Source organism: Mercurialis annua, linkage group LG4 (genome assembly GCF_937616625.2).
Source record: "Mercurialis annua linkage group LG4, ddMerAnnu1.2, whole genome shotgun sequence".
In the NCBI taxonomy this organism is placed as follows: domain Eukaryota; kingdom Viridiplantae; phylum Streptophyta; class Magnoliopsida; order Malpighiales; family Euphorbiaceae; genus Mercurialis; species Mercurialis annua.
Genome location: NC_065573.1, coordinates 31,605,334 through 31,628,045, shown reverse-complemented (window position 1 = coordinate 31,628,045; position 22,712 = coordinate 31,605,334). Strand labels below are relative to the sequence as shown.

The window sequence follows — 22,712 nt, the reverse complement described above, 5'->3', positions numbered from 1 at the left end:
TTTGAGAGTTTTTTTCCTTAAAATTTAGAGTCGAAAAAAGAAGTCATATACAATAATGTCCCAATACATATTTAATTTGAGACATTTGATAAATTTAAAAAAAAAAATCTTATCAAAACAGCAAACATTTTAATTAGCTCTATAGTATGTGTTCATAGTCAAAAGAAACATAATTTAAAAAAATACAGAAATAAAAATATTATTATATTTAATGCATTTCTATTTTTTATAAAATGAAGAAGGGACAAATGAAATAAGACAGGAAGGAGGATGCTGGAACTATTGTGAGGATGTAACCTCAACATCATTCTCTTTAGTGGTAATAATTTGAAGCCTTTAATTTTTGACATATGGACTTAAGAATTGCGAGGGTCGGCTGTTGATCCTGTTATTATTCATTTCTTGTTTCTTCTTCTTGATGTTTCCACAGACTTGGCATAAAGAGAAAGTATGCGATGTTCTTTGCTCAGGTAATTTAAAGTCCAGTATTCAACACAAAATAGTTAAACATAATGCGAATTTACATCAGTCTTCTCCTTGGGCTGCTCATTTTGATTACTATGCTCGATGAACCCGTTTGCTGTTGTAATTCTGAAGCATTATGCATCAATACTGAGAGACAAGCTCTTCTAGAGTTTAAACAAGATTTGAAAGATCCTTCCAACAGATTGTCTTCTTGGGTTTCTGCAGAATTCGATTGCTGCAAATGGGTTGGAATTGTTTGTGATAATGTAACCGGTCATGTCACAGAGCTCAACCTCAGGAATCCTATCGACTTTCAGTTGTTGCATTATGACACGTATGAAAGGTTTATTAGAAATATTGGTGGGAGTAATTAATTATAAATTGGTGAGAATGTGATAATTCACCCACATGCTTATGAGAGTGTTTAGGTTCAACCATGACCTAATAACTAGAACTAGTTAATAGGTGGTTGAACCTTTACACTTATAAACTCATTTATATTTGTTCTCCTAAGCAATGTGGGATTATCTTTAACAAGGTTCAAGCTGCAGGGTACCATAAACCCGTCTTTGCTCCATTTGAAGCATTTGAGTTACCTTGACTTGAGCTACAACAATTTCGGAGGTATTCCAATTCCTAGCTTTATTGGTTCTATGGCGAGTTTAAAGAAACTCCAACTTCATGGAGCCGGATTTCAGGGATTAGTGCCTCATCGACTTGGAAACCTTTCCAGTTTACGCGAGCTTGGGATAGAAGGAGCTTGCGCGTATATGGGTGAAGCGAAGCTGTACGTTGATAATCTCCGTTGGCTTTCCCTTTTAACTTCTCTGCAATTTCTAGATTTGAGTTGTGTGAAAATTGGTGCAGGATCCGACTGGTTGCTGGTAGTCAACATTCTCCCTTCTTTATTAGAATTACGCTTGTCCAATTGCAATCTTGTCGAAATTCCTTCATCAGTGGAAGTTAATTTCTCATCTCTTTCTGTACTTGACATTTCACATAATCATTTTGGTACCTCAATTCCCAATTGGATTTTAACTCTCAGTAGTCTTACTTCTCTTGATCTTAGCTTTTGTTACTTCAAAGGCCCGATTCCCAACGAATTATCCAACTTGACTTCTCTGTTAAACCTTGATCTTTCTGCAAATTTTCTTTATGGTCCGATTCCATCCAGTTTCCAGAACCTGACTGCTCTTAAAAAGCTTAGTCTCTATGGGGCCAATCTCACCAGTTCCACCATTCCTCAGTGGCTGTATACGTTTAGACATCTCGAGTTTCTTGATCTTTCTCATACTAATGTGCAAGGAGAAATCTCATGCGCCATTGGAAACCTGTCAGCGCTTGTTACTCTCAAATTGGCATTCACTAAACTTGAAGGAACAATTCCACAAACCATGGGAAATCTTTGCAATTTGCAAGTCATTTTCTTGTCAGATAACAGATTTGGCGGAGAGGTGTCAAAACTTTTTGAAACTTTTTCTGGCTGCATTTCGCAGAGTCTAGAAGAGTTATGGTTAGGAGATAATAACTTTTCGGGTTATATAGGTAATGAAATTGGACAACTGCGAAAACTTCGGGCTCTTCAGTTATCAAATAATTTCATATCTGGTCCTCTTCCTGAATCTATAGGAAGTTTATCATCCTTGACTTGGGCATATTTTTCTAATAATAAACTTTTTGGAGCTCTTCCGTTAAGCTTTGGAAACCTGTCAAATTTGCAATATATTGATATTTCAAACAACCTGCTGGAAGGGGTTGTCTCAGAAATTCACTTCATAAATCTCACCAGTTTAAAAGTACTCGTCGCCTCTTATAATCATCTGAGTTTAAAAGTAAGTCCAGATTGGGTTCCTCCGTTTCGTCTCAATAACTTGGGATTGAGATACTGGAATTTAGGACCCGAATTTCCCATTTGGCTTCAGTCTCAAGATTATTTCGAGTACATTGACCTGTCTTGCACTCAGATTTCAAATAGCATTCCAACTTGGTTTTGGAATTTAACTTCCCATATCCAATATTTAAATCTCTCTAATAACCAAATCCGAGGTCAGCTTCCAAGTAATATCAGTATTGATTCATTGCGGCCAACAATTTCCCTTGGATCCAACCGATTTCAGGGTCCATTGCCTCGTTTCACAGCAGACATAATGCAGTTAGATCTTTCCAACAATTTCTTCTCAGGATCTCTTGCTAACTTCCTATGTTATCCAGTGGTCGTGGCAACTTCCTTGAGAATTCTTCGCCTTGACAGAAATAAAATTTCAGGTCAAATTCCAGATTGTTGGATGAACTGGCAATCGCTGATAGTCATAAAACTGGGGAGTAATTGTTTGACTGGAAAAATTCCAAGCTCCATAGGATACTTGCGAAATCTATTGTCATTACAGTTACGAAACAATAATCTCTCTGGAGAAATCTCCTCTTCTCTTGGAAATTGTACAGAGTTGTTGACTCTTGATCTTGCTGGAAATGAATTTCTTGGAAATGTACCAACTTGGTTTAGTAGCAATTTTCCAAATCTTTTGGCTCTTAGTCTTCGCTCCAACAGGCTGAGTGGACAAATTCCGTCAGAAATTTGTAGCTTCATTTCTCTCCAAATACTTGACTTTGCGGATAACAATTTGTCCGGAAGAATACCAAAATGCATAGGCAATCTCACATCCATGACCAGAGTGAAAAGATCGAGAAATAAGGTACTTATTACTTCAACGAGTTACTTTTCGCTAGTCGAACAATTTATAGAGAATGCATATCTAGTGACAAAAGGGAAAGAAGTCGAATACGACAGCATTTTAGCATTGGTAACGAGCATGGACTTTTCAAGCAACATGATAGCAGGAGAGATTCCAGAGGAAATAACTACTCTTTTCGGGGTGAGATCATTGAATTTATCGGAAAATTATTTGACCGGAGAGATTCCAAAGAATATTGGTGATATGCGAATGGTGGAATCAATTGATTTATCAAGAAACAGACTTTCAGGCAACATTCCTCCAAGCATGGCTAGATTGAACTTCTTAAGTATCTTGAATCTTTCTTATAATGACTTGTCGGGGGAAATTCCATCGAGCACTCAGTTGCAAAGCATCGATGCATCTAGCTTTCTTGCCAATAAACTTTGCGGACCTCCTCTCGAAAGCTGCGGAAATGGTAAGATTCCGCCCGGCACGGACGATGCAAATGGAAAAAAAGATGATGGGGCAGAAGTAGAAGAATTTTACTTGGCCTTGGTGATGGGATTTGTAGTAGGTTTCTGGGGAATCTTTGCTCCACTATTGTACAACAGCTCATGGAGACAGGCCTATTTCAAATTCTTAACCAAAGTTTGGCTTAAACTATTAACTAGATTTGATAAATTTCTGTAAAAGTAGGTGCTATTATAACAGATTTATTTGTCAACTTCAACGCTCTTCTTAGAAAGAAATTAGTTGAAAGAAATAGACGTTTAAGCAGGAAACTGCCGTGCCGTTCGTCTTCAAAGCGGCCGTTCGTCAGCGCTGCAACGGAACAAAGACGAACAATCCTCTGGTTCGTTGCACATCCTCGACAAAAAAGAAGAGAAACGAACCAGAAGATGGCTCGTCGTTTCATCGAGTGTGGAAGACTGTAGCGGTAATGAATTTGGAGGCGGCGGCTGGCGGCAGAATGTGAAGGGAAGGAGAAGATCTATTGATTTAGGTTTAGTTTTTCTTATGAATTATGAAATGATTTATTTTAGAAATACAAAAAGTAAGAATAGGTTTCTTAAAATTTATTTATAAATTAATTTAATTTTTGAAGTTGTGAAAATTAAAGGTTACGATTGAAATTTAAAAATTATAATATATTAATATAAAAAATAAAATAAATTTAGGAACCATTTGAAATATTTTTATATTTTAAAATGGAGAGTGTATCTCACTTGAGGAGGTGAAAGTGGGGAGGGATCTTTTTGATGCACTTTGACATAGTTGCAGGTTTGTTTGATCCAAAAGTCTTCAAAATGACTTTTTTGATATTTCGTGCCAAGTTGAGGGGGTGATCTGATCCTTTGTTCAAATTAATATAGTGTCCAAATGAATCATTATACAGTAATCTAATTTCGTCAAATATATAAAATTGGTAAACTTGGGTTGAATTTTAACAGGTTCATGTCGAATACTTGACAATTTATTTACGACATAAATAAATAAATTGTGTTACAGACTGGCACACAAATTCATTAAATTTCTCATCTACAAATGCTACTACTTAGGATAATATAAAATGAAAAGAATTATAATTTTATAAACTATATAAACAAATTAAATTAAATATAAATATAATTTGAATATACATCGATAAATTTGAAATTAAGAATTTTTTTTTGAGATTAAAATCATATTTTATATAGAAATGTTCATTGTCATTTTTATAATTTTATTTTAAATTTTTAGTACCTATCTATAACATTGTATATTACTATAAAACAGACATCAATGCTAAAATAAATTCAGACCAATTTTAAACAACATTAAAATTTTAATAATAAACAGTTATAATGGATTAAAAAATAAAATGTTATTTTGAAGAATATAAGGATTAGAAACAGACTAACAGAAACTTCAGGGATCTGAATAAAATAATGACAATTAAAAGAGCAGTAAAGCAAAAGGATATTATTATGTACAATCATCTTGATCTAAAATGACGCTTAGTGCCTGTTACGTGAAGTCTTCTTATATAAACAAACTTAACACTAGATTTCCTAAACTTTAATTTAATCTAAAAACATTAAAATAATCCCCCACTTGTCTCCATCTCCAACTTTCATTTATAGCACCGCCCCACCTCTATCTCTCTCTCTACACCGCCAAGATGGATCCACCGCCACCTTCCGCCGCCGCAGGACCACCGTATAAACTTCGACTAATGTGCAGCTACGGAGGCCAGATAATCCCACGTCCAAACAGCTCAACAAAATCATTATGCTACGCAGGTGGTGACACCCGCATCATCACCATCCCCACCGCCATAGCTGCAAATCTTACACTAACTTCTCTCGCCACCCACTTATCTACGGCTCTCAATATCAATAACTCGTTCACTTTGAAGTACCAGCTTCCGAGTCATGATCTTGACTCACTTATCTCCGTTTCGAATGATGATGATCTTCTTATTATGCTTGATGAGCACCACCGTCTATCTCCTACTCCTGCTCGTATAAGACTGTTCCTCTTCCCGACCAAACCGGTTGCAGAGTTTAATGAGTTGAAGCATCCGAAGACTGAGACTTGGTTTGCTGATGTGTTGAAAAGTGCTAAGATTATGCAGAAGGGAGGTGGAGGTGGGGTTGGTTTGGAAGGAAATAGTAGCGAGGGTAGTGATAATAATAGTAATAATGAAGTTGGTTATGGTCTTTGTGGAGCTGAGTCTATGGTTTTAGAGACGAGTTCTTCTTTTGGGTCTTCTTCTTCTTCTGTTTCTTTGACTAATTTGCCTGCTAAAGGTGCTCATGTTGAGGAGTTTGGTGCTGGTTTGTTGGATAATAAGGTTAAATTGCCTGCTTCTGAATCATTTGCTACAAGGTATGTCTTTATTTGCTACTTGTCAAGATTCATCCAATTTGCCTTCTTTTGTGTAAATCATTTGTTGGTTCTTGCAAAATCATACCACGCGTGGTTATGGAATGTGAATGATCTTATTCCTTTCAAAAATATCGTCTTCTTTTCAAGTTATAGACTAAATTTTAGTAACTTGTATTATCAAAACTGAGAATTGAGTACATAGAATTTAATTGAATTGGATTCTTGAATTAAACATTATGTTGATGTTTAAGGAATATAGAAATGATAGAGTGATAATTGCTTCAACAATGAATCCTGATTTGGTAAGTTATTGGTTTAATTTATAGTCAAATCATTTATTGAGATGTCCAAGTTTTGATCCTTTCAGCTATGCTGAGTGTAACAAGGTTGTGTGCTTTGTTGTTTACAGTGATAATGGTATGGGTGTGACTATCGCTATTCCTCATACACCGCCCGGAATGACTTATCAAGAACCAGTCCCTCTAGTTCCTGCAATGGAGAACAATAACTATTACCCTGTAGAATTAGAGAGTAAAACGATTAATCCTTCTATTGGTGTTGAGATGCACAAGCCACTTCATGTTTCTGGATTTCCATTGTCTCTACAGTTTGATCAACCGCAGATACAGTTTGTTCATACTGCTGATCCATATAATTTGCCACATAACCCAGCTGGCATGATGCCGGTACCTTCTTACTATGTAATGACCTCTCCAATGCCTCAGCAGCAGACATATTATCAGACCAGTCAGCCAGCCCCAATATATTTCATGCCTGTTGGGCATCCTTACAATATGCCTATGCAAAGTGGTTTGGTCAACCCTATGACTGTTGCTTCTAACTGTCCGCCCGCTCATCCTATTCCCTTGCCAAATTCTGCCCAAGTGGGTTACAAGGTTGCAGCTGCTTCGCCGATGCCTGAGGCAGCCTCACAGATTTACAGAACACCCCCGATGCCAAGTTCACTTGTTAATGTTCCACGTAACGAGAGTCATCTACAGGATCGAGCTCTTCCACAAGTAAATCAGCAAGCACAGTCCATTGATGTTACTTCCACAGAAACTGCAAATTACACTAATGAACTTGATGAGGACCCTTTGCGTATCCAAATATATAAGTCTCAGCCTCCACCTCCTAAATTGGCTCCTCAGTGCACAACCGTGCCTAAAGCCACAGCAGTCATGTTATCAGAGGCTTTAGCACAGTTGCATACAGAAAAGACTAAGCTACAGATATAGAACTACTCGGCTACGATAAGCACATACTAAATTGAACAATTTTGGAAAGGAGAGTTTCTGCTGGTAATATGTACTTTTCCTTGGATTCTTACTTTCGGTAGAATTATATGTTGTGTAGAAGTAACAGTCTGGTCTTATTAACACTTGCTTCGTCTCTTTTTTTTCCGCCAAGTTGTATCGGTGGTGTTGTTATTTGATACAGAGTGTTTTAGATAATACAAGTCATATTAAATGCCGCATGCCTGTAACAGTCGGTATAGTTTATTCAAATTAATTGTTGTTCTGCAATTTCAAACTATTTTATGCTCCTTAGATGTATTGCTGTAAATGGAGCGCTAGCATTCATTTGCTAAAATCTATCGTTCTTCTTTATGTCTGTGCATTGTGTAACGCCATGGTGTTTCAATCTGATCAAGTACTGTTGTTGAAAGTGAATTCGAATGTCGATAAGTACCTTTTCCTGTCTTTAAATGGGGGTATAAATTTTTTCCTTCTCTGTTTTTCTTCTGCTACAATCATTGTCTAGCAATATTTGGGTCAAAGTTTGGTTGGAAATTGAAATGTAGACATACAGTCATAGGAATGGATTAGATACCATTAGCTATCTACTAGTTGCATGCCAAATTTGTGATGTAACATGCACATTATGATCACGTTCCTATGAGGCTGAATTTTTGTCTTTGCTTTCCGTTAAATTTAAATCTACGTACTTACACGACGAGCATACTCTTTTAAGTTTTAATGAAATTGACCATGTCATTGTGCTTCAAGAGACCTTTGTTGGAGTTGTATTGTTTTATAGCGCTTTACAGGCCAGTACAGAGTTTTCTCTAATAGTGTCGATCATGAGTGAGATGTTGTATTCTGCTGCTTTGAGCTGCAATCTGCTTGTCATGGCGGCTTTAGTTAGTTGACGGTTGTTTGTTTCACAGCCCGTATGGAATGCTCATATCATATGAATGGTTTGAGATTTCTCTGTGTTTTATTTTGTCATTTTTTTAGGCAGCTTGCATTGAGTTTTAATTTAGTGATCATATTGTCGAGGATGCTGATTCCGTCTGATGCATCAACATAACACTTTATTGGACTGTCTATGCAAAAGTTTCTCGGAAGTCATTTTGTCATTTCATTTGTGTCATTTTTGTTTCTAATCCATTTCACTCTTCTGCAAACAGACATAATCTACTATTTGCAGGAAGGTGTACATTTAGATTGGTGTTTTGTGTATGTGGGTCATAAAATGTAAACACAAACACATATAAATATATCTAATTAAATGTATTACACATCTAAATTCATCTAATTCTAAAGTTTAAAATTAAATAAATTAAGCATGTTCTATTCCCTTAGACACAAAATTAATCGTATCGCGAACGAGTTGACTTATTTACGACACAAATCTATTTATATCAAATCCAAACTCTGTATCGTATTTGGCATTCTGTCATATTATTTAATCGTGTCTACAACTGTAAAATATAGTGTACATGCTAATATCCTTTAGGTGAGCTTAGGCCAATTTTTCCAGGGAATCACTAACATTTCTCATAGGTGGTCTCTTATCAGGGTTCAAATGAACGCAAGCTAAAGCAATCTTGAGTACTGCAACCATTTCTTCTTTCTTATCTGTGTCATAAACTAAGAAGGGGTCTATTACATCAGACAGTGGCTTCACTTCAGTACTCAGTTGTATCCATTGCACAAGTCCCATTTCCGAAGAACTTGTCTGTATAACCGGAGACTTTCCAGAAATCATCTCAAGTAAAATCACTCCGAATGAATAAACATCCCACTTTTGTGACGGTTTGGAGGATTGCGAAACTTCAGGAGCTTCATAGTAGGACATTACAGCACTTGAATTTATTGGTGTGAATGCAAATGGCGATCCCTGTAATGGCGTTCCATTTGTTGTTTGTTCTGAAGAAACTGATGCTGATTCTTCTGTTGTGTTTGCTAGACGGCCAAGCCCAAAATCAGAGATACATGGCTCCAAGTTTTCTCCAAGAAGAATATTGCTAGGCTTTAAGTTTCCGTGTACATATCTTTTGGGGGTGAATTCGTGTAGGAAAGTTAATCCTTTCGCTACTCCTCGCATGATTTTAAGACGAATGGACCAAGAAAGAGGCTTAAAATATATCATTCCTGTTCTTCCTGGTCAGAATGTATCAGAAACTGTGATCCTTGAAATCAAAACATATAAAAGATATAACTTAGTAGTATTCGAAAACTGACCGTGAATTGCAGCGGCAAGGTCACCGTTTGGTAGATAATCATAGATCAGAAGCTTCTCAGTGATACACCAGCAATAAGCTAGAAGACCGACGATATTTGGATGCCTAATCTTACTAATTGCTTCCACTTCAGTTTGAAACTCTCTGTATCTCTGCGAGCCTCCGTCTTCCAATCTTCTAACAGCAACCGTCGGTCCCTTTTCGATAACAACTTTATACACAATTCCTACTCTGGTTTTACCCAGAAGAAAAGCAGATGCTTTCAGAAGTTGCTCAAGGTCAAATTTTACTTGTGAATCTAATGTCATGAAAATGTATTGCTCCATATTTTCTGTCAAAGACTCCAAATCATCTGTTCTGAAACAGAACATTTCTTTTCGAACCAATGATTTCTCGTTAGAATTACAACCCTCAACATGTTTCCTGCTTTTACAAACATACCCTCTCTTATACTTATACCAGTAAGATAACAGCAAAACCATGAGACTAATTCCCAACATTGTACTGGCAATAATTCCGATCACTACACAACGACTCCAACTAGATTTTCTGCTTCGGTAAATTGTCTGAACTGGATCATCTGCTACAGGCTTTGGATTCATAGGGCATGGGGACTTCAATGGAAGTCCACATAAGAAAGGGTTTCCTATGAAAGCTGTTGGTCCTACACTTAGTAGAATATCATTTTGCGGTATGAGACCACTCAGATTATTGTAGGAAAGATTGATATAAACTGATTCAGAAAGCTTTTCGAGGCTTGCTGGAATAGTACCATTAAAAAGATTGTTAGACAGGTCAAGAACGCCTGTCAAGCTCCGTAAATTTCCAAAGTCGAAGGGGATGGAACCACTTAGCTTGTTAAAGGAAAGATCGAGTTTCTGAAGCATTACCAAATCGGATCCGAACCCGTCAGGTAAAAAACCTGAGAAATTATTGCTGTTCAGATAAAGTTGTCGCAGTTTCTTGCAATGAAGAAGAGATGAAGGTAACGAGCCAACCAAATAATTCTGCGAAAGATCGAGAATCTTGAGGCCTTTCAGGTTTCCTATGTCAGAAGGAACTGAACCAGAAAATGAATTTCCTGACAGGACTAAGTTTGTTAAAGCTGTTGCATTAAAAAGCTCGACAGGTAAGCTTCCAGTGAGGTTATTATTCCTGAGATTAACCTGACGAAGCGCAACGAGCTTCCCGGGATCAAGACGAAGAAATCCAGAAATGCCCTTTTCTGGAATTCTAAGAGAAATGACTCTTTCTGATCTGCATTCAATTCCATGCCATGAACATGGGGTTGTATCTGATGAATTCCAGTTATCTAAATAACTAGCAGCAGAGTTCTGTTGTATGGATTTTTTGAAGGAAAGAAGAGCAAGGCCTTCATCATTTAGAGAATTGGAGAGTGAAATAGAGTTAAATATGAAGAAAAATAGCAATGGAAACATGTTATGCACTAGAAATAGTTGACAAGAGAAAGCAAAGAAAATATTTATAAAATTCTTTAATGTGTTTGTTGAAGAGTATATATTATAGACTATTGGAAATTTATAGGTCAAAGCAAAGTGTAGAGTCACTTTTACAATTTAGAATTGAAGTGATGAAGTGGGTCATTGTGGCCCTAAATTAAATTAATAGTACTTAAGATGATGTATGCCAATTAGGTTACACAAATGATACTAGTTCTTGAGCTATGAAGTTAAAAGCTAAAACACTTGATAATCATATCTTATAAAAATTTAAGAATTTTCATCAAGTCAATATCAGAATCAGTTACAAAAGAACATAAAACAAGAAGCTTGAGCAATAACATACGTAATATTATTCGCAGATCGCTTAATAAATTTAAATGTCAAATTACATAACTGTTTAACTTGAGCATTATCACAAACAAATTAACTCTTCTTAACTTTGATTAAGAAAGATAAAAATACTTTCATTAAAAAAAATTAATAAAGAAAAAAACAATGTAAGACAAAAAAAAGAAAGATAAACAAATTTTCATTAAATAAAGAAACAAATTATTGTACAAAATTAAATATATCTATGATCAAATAATTCTATTTTAATTTAAAGTGTCTCAGTTCAACCTTCAATTATAAAACCATACTTTCTACAAGTAAACACATAGTTAATTAATTATGTAATTTTTTTATTGTGTGCCCACAAAAATTCGAAACAGACTCAACTCAAGTAGGTTTTGAATCTACCGAACTGACCGCTCCACACCCTGTTAATTATTACTCCATAAGTTAGTTTTAAGTGTTTCTAAACGTAACAAATTTTCAGGTTTGTCTATAAATTTCAGAAAACATTAATTAGGGTGTTAACAATTCAACCTTAGACAGTGGCCAGTTGTTGCGTGATTAATGGAGATATTTGGTGCATAAAAATGACACTTAGTGAGAAATATAGATGAAGTTTGGTGAGACAAGTTTGACTCTAATTATGTTGCTTTCTAGTAGTATTAGAGTTTGATACGCATTCAGTGGCCAAATTTGGAATTCAGTGGCCAAGTCTTAACTCATATAGGCGTGCTTCTTTTAGGACCCTCGGGTTCAATTCAGTTGTCCCACACCAATTCATAATGACATTAAGTAAATATTTATTATGTCTACAAATTAAAGCTATTATTGAATTTAAATATATATTAATATTCGTGATGAATCATAACCGGACTCTGATACCATACTGAAAATTTATGTGTATTTAACTTTTTTTTTGAGTTAATTGCTTAAAAATTTACGATCTTAAGCATGTATTATATTTTTAAACATTACCGTTTAAGTTTGGCAATATTAGACACCATCTTTTAAATTTTTATAATTTAGAATTCCGAAAAAAACTTCGTTAAATAAAGTTGATGTGGATATGGGAATAATATTTATTTTATTGCCCACATTATCATTTATTGACAAAAAATTACTCGATATTTCGAATTATAAAGAATCATAGTTCACGTATTTAATTGTCAAAATTGAAGGCTCGTGTTAAAAAATAAAAGACCACAATAAGAAGCTTATAGAAAGAGTAATAGTCTTATTTACTGATTTTTTTTCCCTTATGTTCATTTATTATACACATTGAATATATCACTAATTTAAACATTAGAATGAACTCGGGGTCTGAAGCTCAAGTCTCACTGTTGCTATTCATCATCTGCAGATAGTTCAAGTCGTATCTAGATCCAATTCGCATCTGCATCACCCCAGGATGTGCGATAATCTGTATATCTGGACCATCAGGAATAAAGTGAAAAACTAAATTTCTTATTAATTTTTATATTAGATAAAGCGATAATTAATGATGATTAAGATAATATAATGTAGGGTAAAGATGACATTTAAATTTAGTTAGCCAAAATAAAATAAAATTTTGGTTTGTATTTTGAAACACTCAAATTAGAAATTTGGCTTTGTGAGGGAGTGGAAATTACAATAACACCAATTCGAAAAACATCAATTTTTTTTAAAGTATCATATTAAACTATAAATTAAATATAAAATACTAATAAAATATCAAATAATTTGAAATTATAAAATAAATTTTTTATCATTTTACTTGTGTGACGCGTGAGTATCGACTATCAACCTAGTTTATATGTTAATAAATAATATATAAACATAAATAACTAAATTTATTAATACATAAATATATCTACCTATATATAATAGCACGGATGGGGAGACAGGCATATTTACGTTGTTACCCTTTTTAATTACTAATATTAAACTACTACTACTATAATATAGGTTAAATATAAACAAAAAATAGCTAAATTATTGATTTAGATAACAATTAGAGAATTAATCAAGAATTCCGGTTAATATAATCTACTTTTAATATATTATAATTTTAATTATTATTAGGCCTAATGTCTTAAAAAACTCTGACCTTTCATCCCATTTTCAATCCTACTTTGACGTTGCAAATCAATCAATTTTACCATATTTTGTATTTTTTTATTTCAATTGTACCCTGAAGCATAAAATTGACATTTTTTAATTGGGCAAATTTTTTCTAAATTGGTCCTTTTTGCATAAGATTAACTTTTTTTTCTAAATTGACCATTTTTGAAGAATTCTTTTGAACTTTTGTCAAATAAATAAAGATCAATTTTATGCTTTAAGGTACAATTGAAATGAAAAAAATGCAAAATAGGATAAAATTGATAAATTTTCAACGTCAGGGTAGGATTGGAAATGGGATGAAAGGTCGGGATTTTGTGAGGCATTAAGCCTTATTATTATTAGGCCTAATTATATAAAAAAAAACAACTTATAATATTTTTTTGTTTATACCCTAATTTAGGAAAAAGTTCATTTGTATCCTTTTTTTTGATTTTTCATTTTCGTCTCTACCCTAAAGAGCTAATTTGACCTCTTTTTATTTAGAAAAATGTTCAAAATGATCCTTTATATTTAGCTTATATTATAATTAAACATTAATATTATTAATCATTTATAATGTTTTCATCCTTTAATTAATTTAATTGTCAAAAAATTAAATTTTAGGGTAGAGATGAAAATGAAAAATTAGAAAAAGGGTACAAATGAACTTTTTCCTAGGTGAGGGTATAAACGAAAAAATGTTACAAAGTGGGGTTTTTTTTAAGTAATTAGGCCTTATTATTATTTAATAAAAATATTATTTTAAGATTTAGGAAGGAAAAATCCAAATCTACAAAGTAATGGTACGTTACTATTGCTAATTAAAGATGGAGTTGGCAACTTACAGTATTTTTAGTTAGAATGTAAACCAATCATTGTTGTAATTTCAAGAGTTTAGACCGAATATGAAAAGTAAAGTAGTATTAGATTTTAACAAGGTTTAATAATCTGAAGAATCTGTTTCAATATTAAATAAATTTAATCCAACCTCTAAGATTTTTTTAATTCAAAAAAAATCTAAATATAATTAAAACAAAATTAAATTAGTAGAATGTTACACTTAGTACTACTTTACTTATTAGTATACTTAATCAAAATAAATAGTAGTCTTAATCAAATTTATGAAGATATTTTATTATCCGACAAAAACTCTAACTAATTTAATATTAATTATACTATAATTATAATAAAAATTAATTATAAATAAACATAATTAACGCCAATTAATTTAAAAAATTAATAAATTTAAGTACTATTTTTATTTCTAATAAAAACCCAACTAATGCAATATTAATTGTAAATAAAATATATTGATATAATTATAATAAATTTAATATATAAATAAATTGACGAGTCACATTACGAGCCATGTGCGTAGCAAGTAATGCGAAACTAGTCCATATAAATAAACCCGTGGGGGGTTACTTTTCCCATCCTATAATACTTCATTATCCGTGTCCGCATCACTCGGTAGCCAACCTATTTGGGGCGCATCAATGTAAATACTAGGGTCATTGGTTTTAATTGTTTTCCTTTTATCCCTATTTCTATTTTCTGTATCTATTGGTGCCAAACTTTGGCCATATCCATGAAGTTTCCTTTGGTCATATCTATAAAGTTTACTCTGATATGGGTTAACTATTGGATAACGATCTTCAGGAGCTACTGTATGGACTTGTTTTCTTCGACCATCCTCATACAACTTATCTATGAGATCAAATCCCTCTCGTCCAATCTTCACTAGATTTTCTGGTCCTTTTATCTTTCTTTCATTTCTAGCTTCATCTAGCCTCATTGCACAACTGATATGAAGATCAAGATTACACTCATAACATTTGTAGCCGACAAATTTTCCGAACTTGTTACATGCGAAACATTTATAATCATAATTGAACCAAAGAGGCATGATAACAAAATTAAATTTGTGTATATGCTTTTCATATTCAAGAATGGTCGGTAAGAGTCCGGATTTGATAAAGGTTTGAAAAAGACAATCATTACAATTAGAAGAAAATTGTTCACAAAGGTTGCATTTATGTGTTTTTGGAAAGTTATATTCGGGTGGATTTTTTGTCAAGTAATTTGGACAATTCATTTGAAGAGTCTCTAACTTGTCTGATAGTTCTGCACATGATTTATGAAGGATGAACTCACAGCACTCAACACATTTATATGTTGGACTAGAAATGGATTCATTGCAGTAATTGCAATTGAATTTAATAGAACCTGCATTATGTTCTTCAATGAAAGAAAATTCATGTGTATGTGCTTGTGTCCGAAGTCTTTGAGGAATAATTTTTTTCTTGCTATGATCAAAAGCTTCTATTGACTGTTTACCTTTGAGGAGTTGGAAATTTGATTTATACGATTGTGCAACATCCAATATAATCGGCACAACATTTTCTACCTCGAACAACTTTGTATGGTCGATGTTGATCTTTGGGACATGTTTGATATTGTAGTATTCGCCCGCCTGATCAATTTGTGTTCCGCAATCAATGATGATCAAACAAGCTCCGTTAGAAGTTGCTAGATGAGATAATTGATCGAAATGAATTTGTTGAGAGAGTGAAGTGTTGATAATCACGTGAAGTTTTAATCGCAGTTGTGTTGAAGTAATTTGAGTAAGAATTTTAAAAGGTATTTCGTTGATAGATGAACTAAAATTGGTATAGAAATTTGAAGGAGAAGTATTAAGATTTGAAACTATATCATCTTCATCGATTAGAGGATATTTTAAGAATTCAGCTAATTTGGTGGCTATTTCACTTTTTCTTGTGCTTGGAAGACCCTTCATTGCTATGAGCATAGAAAAATTTAATTCTTCTGTCGTATCTTTCCTCAATGCTTCCATTCTCTTTTACTATATCTTACAATATACAAATTTCAAAAGTAAAATGTCAGTGTTATATAACTGGTATTTTGTTATGAATTCAAATAAAAGCAAAATTCATTCCTTCACAACAATGTCATGATATACTTTTACGTGAGGCCAAGAACATTGATTTAAGAAATAAATGATATTTGTATAGATATGAAATATTCTAAGAATACCTTCTTACTATGAAAAGGTAGATATAATAATTTTAATAAAGTTATGTACATTCCTTCTCTTATTTTAGGTAAAGAATAAAAATTAGATAGTTTAAGTATATCTATAAATCCAATCCAACTAAATCAATATCAGTTAATTAGGAAAATTTAATTTTAGTTTAGCAGTTGGGATGTCTGATCAGAATGGATCAAAGTCCTTAATTTAATATGTACATATGCAATTATGACAACACTATTTAAAAAGTAGTTTAATCATTCAAAAATATCTCTTTTTTATTTATTGTCCTACCTTTAAAAATTTCAATTTTAATATACTTTTAAATTTTCAGTTTTCATTGGAGCCATTTGTTCAAATTATAGTAAAAAAACAAATTAAATATGCATCTTATATTGCTTATACATAAAAAAAATATTCAAACATGAAGTAATATGAAAGATATTTTAATTTTTTTTTACTTCTATTTAAACAAATGGCTAATAGAAATTGAAAATTAAAACTTTTAAAAAGTGAAACCATAAAAGAAAAAAAAAGATATTTTTAGGTAATTAAACTTTTTAATATCTATATGCATGGTTATTTCTGTCATTTAAAAGAATCTTTAATGATTTTTTAGCGTGTGTTTTGTTAAAATAAACAATTATAATTTTTAGGTCTAATGTTATTAAAAAGTCAAATCTATCCGACCTTTAGAAATCTATCCAAACCATCAAGAGGTTGTAAATTTATCCCAATTAGATTAATTGGTCGGAAATTTATTCATTTGTCCTATGTGGTTTTATCAAAGGAAAAGTATGTTCGTTAGACAGAGAAATCTCCATTCCGTTAAAAGGGACCCTTTAAACAAAATATGGTATATAGAAGGGTTTGGAAGAGTGAAAAATTAGTATAGGGACCAAATAAAAAAGTATGTAGTATAGGAGCCCCAAATGGGTTTAGCCATTTTAAAAAACAAAACTTGCTCGCTCAACCAAAACTTGGGAAGACAAGCCTTTTTTACAAAGACATGAATTAAGATGCTAGGTGCTAACTATGTTGCACAGAATCTTAAGATCTAGCAATTTGCTAGGTCGTTAGTTAATTTCTCCCACAAACGCTCCACTTCCCAATTATCACAAAAAAATCTATATCTGCAACTTATTCTTATAAAGAATATCATTTTCCTATTTCGTCGTTTTTTCGTTTTAGCATTTCCATTTTGGTGCAACAAAAATGCTAATGAAAGAGATTATGATTGAGAACAGAGAGACACAAGGATGTATAAAGCATACTATTGATTCTTGCCAATTTTCTTGCCACTAAAAAGCTTAGCTAAATCTGGCATCACATTTTTCTTTTTCCTGATAACAAAAGAAGTTGACCCTGGAGTTGTTCTGATTGCTGGAGATCCAGAATTTCGAACCTTTCCTCGTCTAGTTGGAGTCCAATTACCATTCCCTTTCATGGATTTTCTTGGAGTTGAATTTCCATTACTAATTTTCAATGATCTTCTTGGTGTTTTCCTTTGCCAATTCTCAGCTTGTGTGTACTTATGTTGCATTTGTCTCTTTGTAGAAACTGACCTCTCAATTCTATATGCCTGTTGCTCTTCTTCCACTCTCGTCTCTTTGATTTCGCGGTGAGCTATTTCGATTTTCATCAGTATCTCCTTCTCACTGGCTTTCAATGCTTCGACCCATGCTTGAGCTGCAGCAACCTTTTTGTCCGCGATCTCTTCAGCCTTCACTGCTCGTCCTTTTAAGTACTCATACTCGAATTTTGAAATGGTAATTGACGACGTTTGTTGTGAAGCTGAAGCTCGAGTTGTCATAGCTTTTTCAATAAGATTTTGCAGATTGTGAAGAGCTGAAGCTTCTGATTCCTTCACTGCTTCGAGTTCTAGCATTGCAGCTTGCAGTTTTTCTTCAGTTGTATCTATTCCAGACTCGGTTTTCTGTATTTCGGCTTTGATATTGGCAGTTTCTGCAGTGATTAGGTCCTTCTCTTTCTTTGCGGCTTCTGCTTCTGTCTTTAGTTGATCAAGAGTGAGAGATAAATTGGAAACAATTGATTTGGTTTTCTCTTCAGCTGAAGTTGCAGTTCCAAGTTTAGAATTCGCTCTAAGAAGCTTCGATTTCAGATTCTGAACAGTTAAATCTGATTTTTCTTCTTTTTTCTTCATCTGTGTCGTTTCTTCTGTTACATGCCTGAGTTCATTCCTTATGATATCCATTGAAGCCATGAACTGAAAACCCTCTTCTCGGATCGAAAACAATTCTTTCTTTGCTGCTTCTAACTCTTCTGTGATTGAACTCAATGAAGGCAAATCTTCTGATTTATCGCCCTTTCTGAAACTGCTGCCTCCTGATCCTGAATGCTTCAGGCTATCATTTCTCAGAACTTTCTTTTCAATTTCTTTAACAGCTTTTAGCTCATTTTGTAAAATATCCACATCAGATAGTGTCATGGCTAACTTAGAATCAGTCTCTTTGGATTCATCAATTTCTTCATTTGCAAACTCCATATTCTGTCTAGTCTGTTCCATTTTAAATGAGAATTCAATTGCTTCCTTCTCTCTTTGAGCTTGAATTTGTTCAAATTCTTTCAATGCCTCAATTCTTGCTAACTCAACAAGCACATGCTCTTCATTTATCTCCTCAATCTCCTTCCCGAGTTCATCCACAGAGTTTAGAATCCGCGTAGATTTAGAGTTCGAACGTTCAATTTCCTTCTCAGCTAACGATTTCTCTTGCAGAACAGAAGCCATATCAAGCTTAAGTTTACTCAATTCTTGTTTGACAAATTCTAATTCTCTCATCATTTCTGCATACTTGTGATGACTCTCTGTACTCTCAACATCCAAAGCTTCATCTTCATGCTTACTCGATTTCTTTTTTACTGTTTCCACATCTCTTATCCTTGCTTTCACCCTCGAATTTGATTCTTCGATTTGTGAAGCAAGGTTTTTTACAGTACTTTTAGCCTCGGAAAGCTCAGATTCCGCTTCAGTTTTCACTGATTGTGCAATATTTCTACTCTCTTTATATCTAGCCATGTCGTTCTTTTCCATGTGCAATTCTTTAGCTCTTGAACTAGACTTCTAACACAAATTCAAGAAAACTAAAACTTAACTTCAGGGAACAAAAATAATAACTGTTTAGTTCAATTCAACTGAAGAGTCATTGCATTTCCATATGAATCCATGCAGTTTATAAAATAGAGTTACTAAATGAATTTTTAAGTAAACCAAATGCAATGAAGGCTAGTCGAATTGGCTAAGGCTCTCCGGTGTATTCCTCAAGTCTCGGTTTTGAGTATCAGTAGGGCAAGTGGTTTAAAGCCGATTTAAAAAATCTAAAAATCTAACTACTAACATAATTAAAAGTAAACCAAATGCAACTAAATTCATTTATAACGAAATTCTACAAAATTAAATAGAATTCATCAGAAAAAAAAATATATAGAATTGAGTAATTGCAGATACCTCAGATAAATCTTTGTGGGATTGCTTAAATGAAGAACCGCCTTCAAGAATTCTTTCTCCATACATACTAATGGCAGCTTTCACAGTCCCAATTCTTCTTTTATCATCAAAAGCTCTTCTATCCATTATTCACCTGTTCCATAAACTTCATTAAAAACATAAAAATATATTAAAATCATAATTTGGGAATTTCAAGAAATGCGCACCTGAAAATGAATTACGGATATTCAGATGCATAGTAAAAGTGTAGTTTTATAAGATGGAGAATGGGTGATGTGGTGTTTAAGGAGACATGAGTGAGCTGGGTAAGCTATGCCCAAGAAAATGGAATAAAAGATAAAACGGCAGAGGACAGAGCAGAGTGAACGGTTGTGGATGATTGGCTAATATTGGAACAATCGCTGCCTTCTGTAAGTATTCAGTATTTAGCTTCTTCAATTCAAAAAATGTGGACCCTTATTTTCCTGAATTTCCAAACACATCCTGATAAATAACAACTTTTTATTGCCATTGGATGACTTGCACTACTACATTAAAATTCATCTAACTGTGCGAATTATTTTTTAAAAAATTATAAATATTTTATTTTAAATCAAAGTACTATTAAATAAATTATTTTTACATAAAAATTAATTAATGGTAATATTATGTCTAAATCTTGCCTATGAAATATATTTAATATTATTTTTCAATTCAGTGAAACTGATGTCATTTTTTTTATTTTTTTGCTCTTAGATTCATTTAATTTTATATTAAATAAATAGTTATTGATTGAGTGTATTGAAAATCATGTATACTATTTTTATAAAATATAGATTGTAGAAGTAGTTAATTTTTATTTTTTAACAAAATTTAATTATAAAATATTTTAACATAAAGTAAACATTTTAAAAAATCTGGAGTTTTTATAATAAATCTATATTGTTTGATGGATTTTAATATAGTATAAGGCATCTAATGGTGCAATGTAGAGAATTTCAAGAATGATACTTGAGGTGAGTCACTCCTTTTTTTCTATTGCAATGGAAAAAAATGTTAACCATCACATATTTACTCTACATTCCATTTTTATTAAAAATAATTTTTTATTGGTGCAATTTGTTGAGGTGTAAGTCATTTTTAACCAATAAATGAATTGCACGTCAACATCAGATATGAATTCTAAAAAATAAAAATTAGTGTTATATTTTTATAATTTTTTTTAAAAAACATGATTAAATTGCTAAAACATATAAAGTTGGTGATTTTTATAGAGTTACTCAAAATTTATCTTGCCGTTGGCTTACCTTAACCTTTGCGCTTTGCCTATACCATCCATCTTCCAATAAAATTAAAATAATCTGGTCCCTGAAATTTGTATATTCGGCTAAATCCCCAAAGACTTGACTTTCTTAATTAATTTCCTCTATTTCTTCATGAAAATGTCCCTGTTTAGTTGTGGGAAATACTGGCTGTTTTCCAGAAAATTACTCCAAAAAAACTGGAAAACAGAATCTGGTGTTTAGTTGTATTATTTTCTAATTAAAAAAACTAGAAAACAATTTTCATAATTTTCCATATTATAACTAATGGTTGGAAAACACCAAAAACATGTTTTCTCACTTTTCCTTTATTAAAATTAACTTTTAGAAAACACAATTTTCTAATTGATATTTCTATCTAACAAGTTCAAAAAATACTAAAAAATTTAATTTAAGAATTTAACAATGAAAATCAATATTTATTCAATATTAATATTAATGAAATTTTTTTAATCATTAACAAACACTTGCATGTAGAAATAGCCACAGTTTGTAACTCTATAATTCACAGTCCGAGAAACGCTTGAACCGGTCCTAAACCGACTCTTGAATTGTTCTGGAACGTTTTTATACCGGCAAATTTTGGCTACACCCGATTCGAAAAATTAAAAAAATACTTTAAAATAAATTTAAATTTAAAATAAATTTAATATAATTAATTATATTAACAATGAATTATATAAACATATTTAGTATATAATTTAAAATGTATTTTTTTTTTAAATATACCAACCGACATTTTTAGTTCCAAATTTTTTTTAAACCGGCCTAAAATCTCTCAGTTTATTTTTGGTCCGGTTTTTAAACATAATCAATGATCCAACCATATTATTTTCGAATTAAGTAATACACATTCATCATGATATAAAAAAGTTCCTTAGCACATATTTTCTCCTCATATTTAAATTAAGTATTTATTTTAAATTAAATATTAAACAATTAAAACTCGAATTTCGATTCTTTTTAATATTTTTTGAGATTATACAACATTCATGAAAAATAAAAATACGAAATCTCGTTAAAAAGATGTAGTATGTTGTTTAATTTTGGAAAATAGAAAATAGAAAACAATACAAAAATTAGATAAACAAATAAAATTTCAATTTTCTAGTTTCTATTTGGAAAATAAAAAACTGAAAAATAGAGAAAACGAGAAGAAAAATGGAAACAGAAAATATAAAATATTTTCTACAACTAAACATGACATTATTTTTTTGTTTTGTTTTTTATATAATTTTGAATGGAGGGAGCATTTATGAAAATAATAAAACCAATGGCCTATGCTTAGTATTTATATTATTTGAGCCGAACCGACGATCTATGCTTAGCGCTTATACCATTTGAGATATAGCTCACAAATTTTTTCTGTTTATATTGTTAGCTACAACGTTCTTTATTCTTTTTCTCGTCTTATATTATAGCCAAATTTTATAGAATAATTATTTTACATCCAAGTAATTGTGTGATTCGAAATTTAAGGAGGCTTTGAGTTGGTTGAAGGGTGTAGATGATATGGTGATGGAGTCAGACGCAAT

At 32.5% G+C, this 22,712-nt stretch overlaps 5 protein-coding genes across 11 annotated transcripts; 2 read left to right on the top strand and 3 right to left on the bottom strand.

The window, feature by feature from the left end:
• The first annotated feature begins 74 nt into the window (after positions 1–74).
• On the top strand, positions 75–4,193 carry LOC126676608 (receptor-like protein EIX1). Of its 2 annotated transcripts, XM_050370840.2 has the most exons (3): positions 75–319; positions 431–808; positions 1,004–4,193. In XM_050370840.2, the coding sequence occupies exons 2-3, from the start codon at positions 513–515 to the stop codon at positions 3,828–3,830; spliced, it is 3,123 nt and encodes a 1,040-aa protein (XP_050226797.1). In that variant the 5' UTR covers positions 75–319; positions 431–512; the 3' UTR covers positions 3,831–4,193. The 2 variants fall into 2 exon arrangements, with proteins under 2 accessions (XP_050226797.1, XP_050226798.1); XM_050370841.2 differs by having other exon boundaries at positions 75–808.
• Positions 4,194–5,178: 985 nt separating this feature from the next.
• LOC126677489 (uncharacterized) lies at positions 5,179–9,476 on the top strand. 3 transcript variants are annotated; one of them, XR_007640529.2, is made up of 3 exons: positions 5,179–6,011; positions 6,421–7,312; positions 8,816–9,476. XR_007640529.2 is itself a non-coding variant. In XM_050372138.2 (2 exons), the coding sequence occupies exons 1-2, from the start codon at positions 5,302–5,304 to the stop codon at positions 7,247–7,249; spliced, it is 1,539 nt and encodes a 512-aa protein (XP_050228095.1). In that variant the 5' UTR covers positions 5,179–5,301; the 3' UTR covers positions 7,250–7,537. The 3 variants fall into 3 exon arrangements, 1 of the variants encoding a protein (XP_050228095.1); XR_007640530.2 differs by having other exon boundaries at positions 8,801–9,476; XM_050372138.2 differs by lacking the exon at positions 8,816–9,476 and having other exon boundaries at positions 6,421–7,537.
• Positions 8,653–10,971, bottom strand: LOC126677488 (probable inactive leucine-rich repeat receptor-like protein kinase At1g66830). Of its 2 annotated transcripts, none has more exons than XM_050372136.2 (2): positions 9,482–10,971; positions 8,653–9,400 (listed from the first exon to the last, which is right to left on the bottom strand). In XM_050372136.2, exons 1-2 carry the CDS (start codon positions 10,917–10,919, stop codon positions 8,760–8,762), a joined length of 2,079 nt encoding a protein of 692 aa, XP_050228093.1. In that variant the 5' UTR covers positions 10,920–10,971; the 3' UTR covers positions 8,653–8,759. The 2 variants fall into 2 exon arrangements, with proteins under 2 accessions (XP_050228093.1, XP_050228094.1); XM_050372137.2 differs by having other exon boundaries at positions 8,653–9,391.
• Positions 10,972–14,677: 3,706 nt separating this feature from the next.
• LOC126678820 (uncharacterized) lies at positions 14,678–16,219 on the bottom strand. The gene has a single exon (XM_050373725.2). It carries the CDS (start codon positions 16,213–16,215, stop codon positions 14,797–14,799), a length of 1,419 nt encoding a protein of 472 aa, XP_050229682.1. The 5' UTR covers positions 16,216–16,219; the 3' UTR covers positions 14,678–14,796.
• Positions 16,220–17,626: 1,407 nt separating this feature from the next.
• Positions 17,627–20,318, bottom strand: LOC126678784 (protein PLASTID MOVEMENT IMPAIRED 2). Of its 3 annotated transcripts, none has more exons than XM_056105465.1 (3): positions 20,083–20,318; positions 19,877–20,009; positions 17,627–19,484 (listed from the first exon to the last, which is right to left on the bottom strand). In XM_056105465.1, exons 2-3 carry the CDS (start codon positions 19,936–19,938, stop codon positions 17,684–17,686), a joined length of 1,863 nt encoding a protein of 620 aa, XP_055961440.1. In that variant the 5' UTR covers positions 19,939–20,009; positions 20,083–20,318; the 3' UTR covers positions 17,627–17,683. The 3 variants fall into 3 exon arrangements, with proteins under 3 accessions (XP_055961440.1, XP_050229644.1, XP_050229645.1); XM_050373687.2 differs by having other exon boundaries at positions 17,627–19,492; positions 20,083–20,317; XM_050373688.2 differs by having other exon boundaries at positions 17,627–19,489; positions 20,083–20,317.
• Positions 20,319–22,712: the final 2,394 nt, after the last annotated feature.

Bases quoted from the DNA above. Each gene is read 5' to 3' on its own strand.
- LOC126676608 (XM_050370840.2), top strand. From the start codon at position 513: ATGCGAATTTACATCAGTCTTCTCCTTGGGCTGCTCATTTTGATTACT. The intron at 809-1,003 runs GTTTATTAGAAA...ATCTTTAACAAG, and splicing joins CATTATGACACGTATGAAAG to GTTCAAGCTGCAGGGTACCA.
- LOC126677489 (XM_050372138.2), top strand. From the start codon at position 5,302: ATGGATCCACCGCCACCTTCCGCCGCCGCAGGACCACCGTATAAACTT. The intron at 6,012-6,420 runs GTATGTCTTTAT...TGTTGTTTACAG, and splicing joins TCTGAATCATTTGCTACAAG to TGATAATGGTATGGGTGTGA.
- LOC126677488 (XM_050372136.2), bottom strand. From the start codon at position 10,919: ATGTTTCCATTGCTATTTTTCTTCATATTTAACTCTATTTCACTCTCC. The intron at 9,401-9,481 runs GTCAGTTTTCGA...CATTCTGACCAG, and splicing joins CCTTGCCGCTGCAATTCACG to GAAGAACAGGAATGATATAT.
- LOC126678820 (XM_050373725.2), bottom strand. From the start codon at position 16,215: ATGGAAGCATTGAGGAAAGATACGACAGAAGAATTAAATTTTTCTATG.
- LOC126678784 (XM_050373687.2), bottom strand. From the start codon at position 20,002: ATGGATAGAAGAGCTTTTGATGATAAAAGAAGAATTGGGACTGTGAAA. The intron at 19,493-19,876 runs GTATCTGCAATT...AATTTGTGTTAG, and splicing joins CCCACAAAGATTTATCTGAG to AAGTCTAGTTCAAGAGCTAA.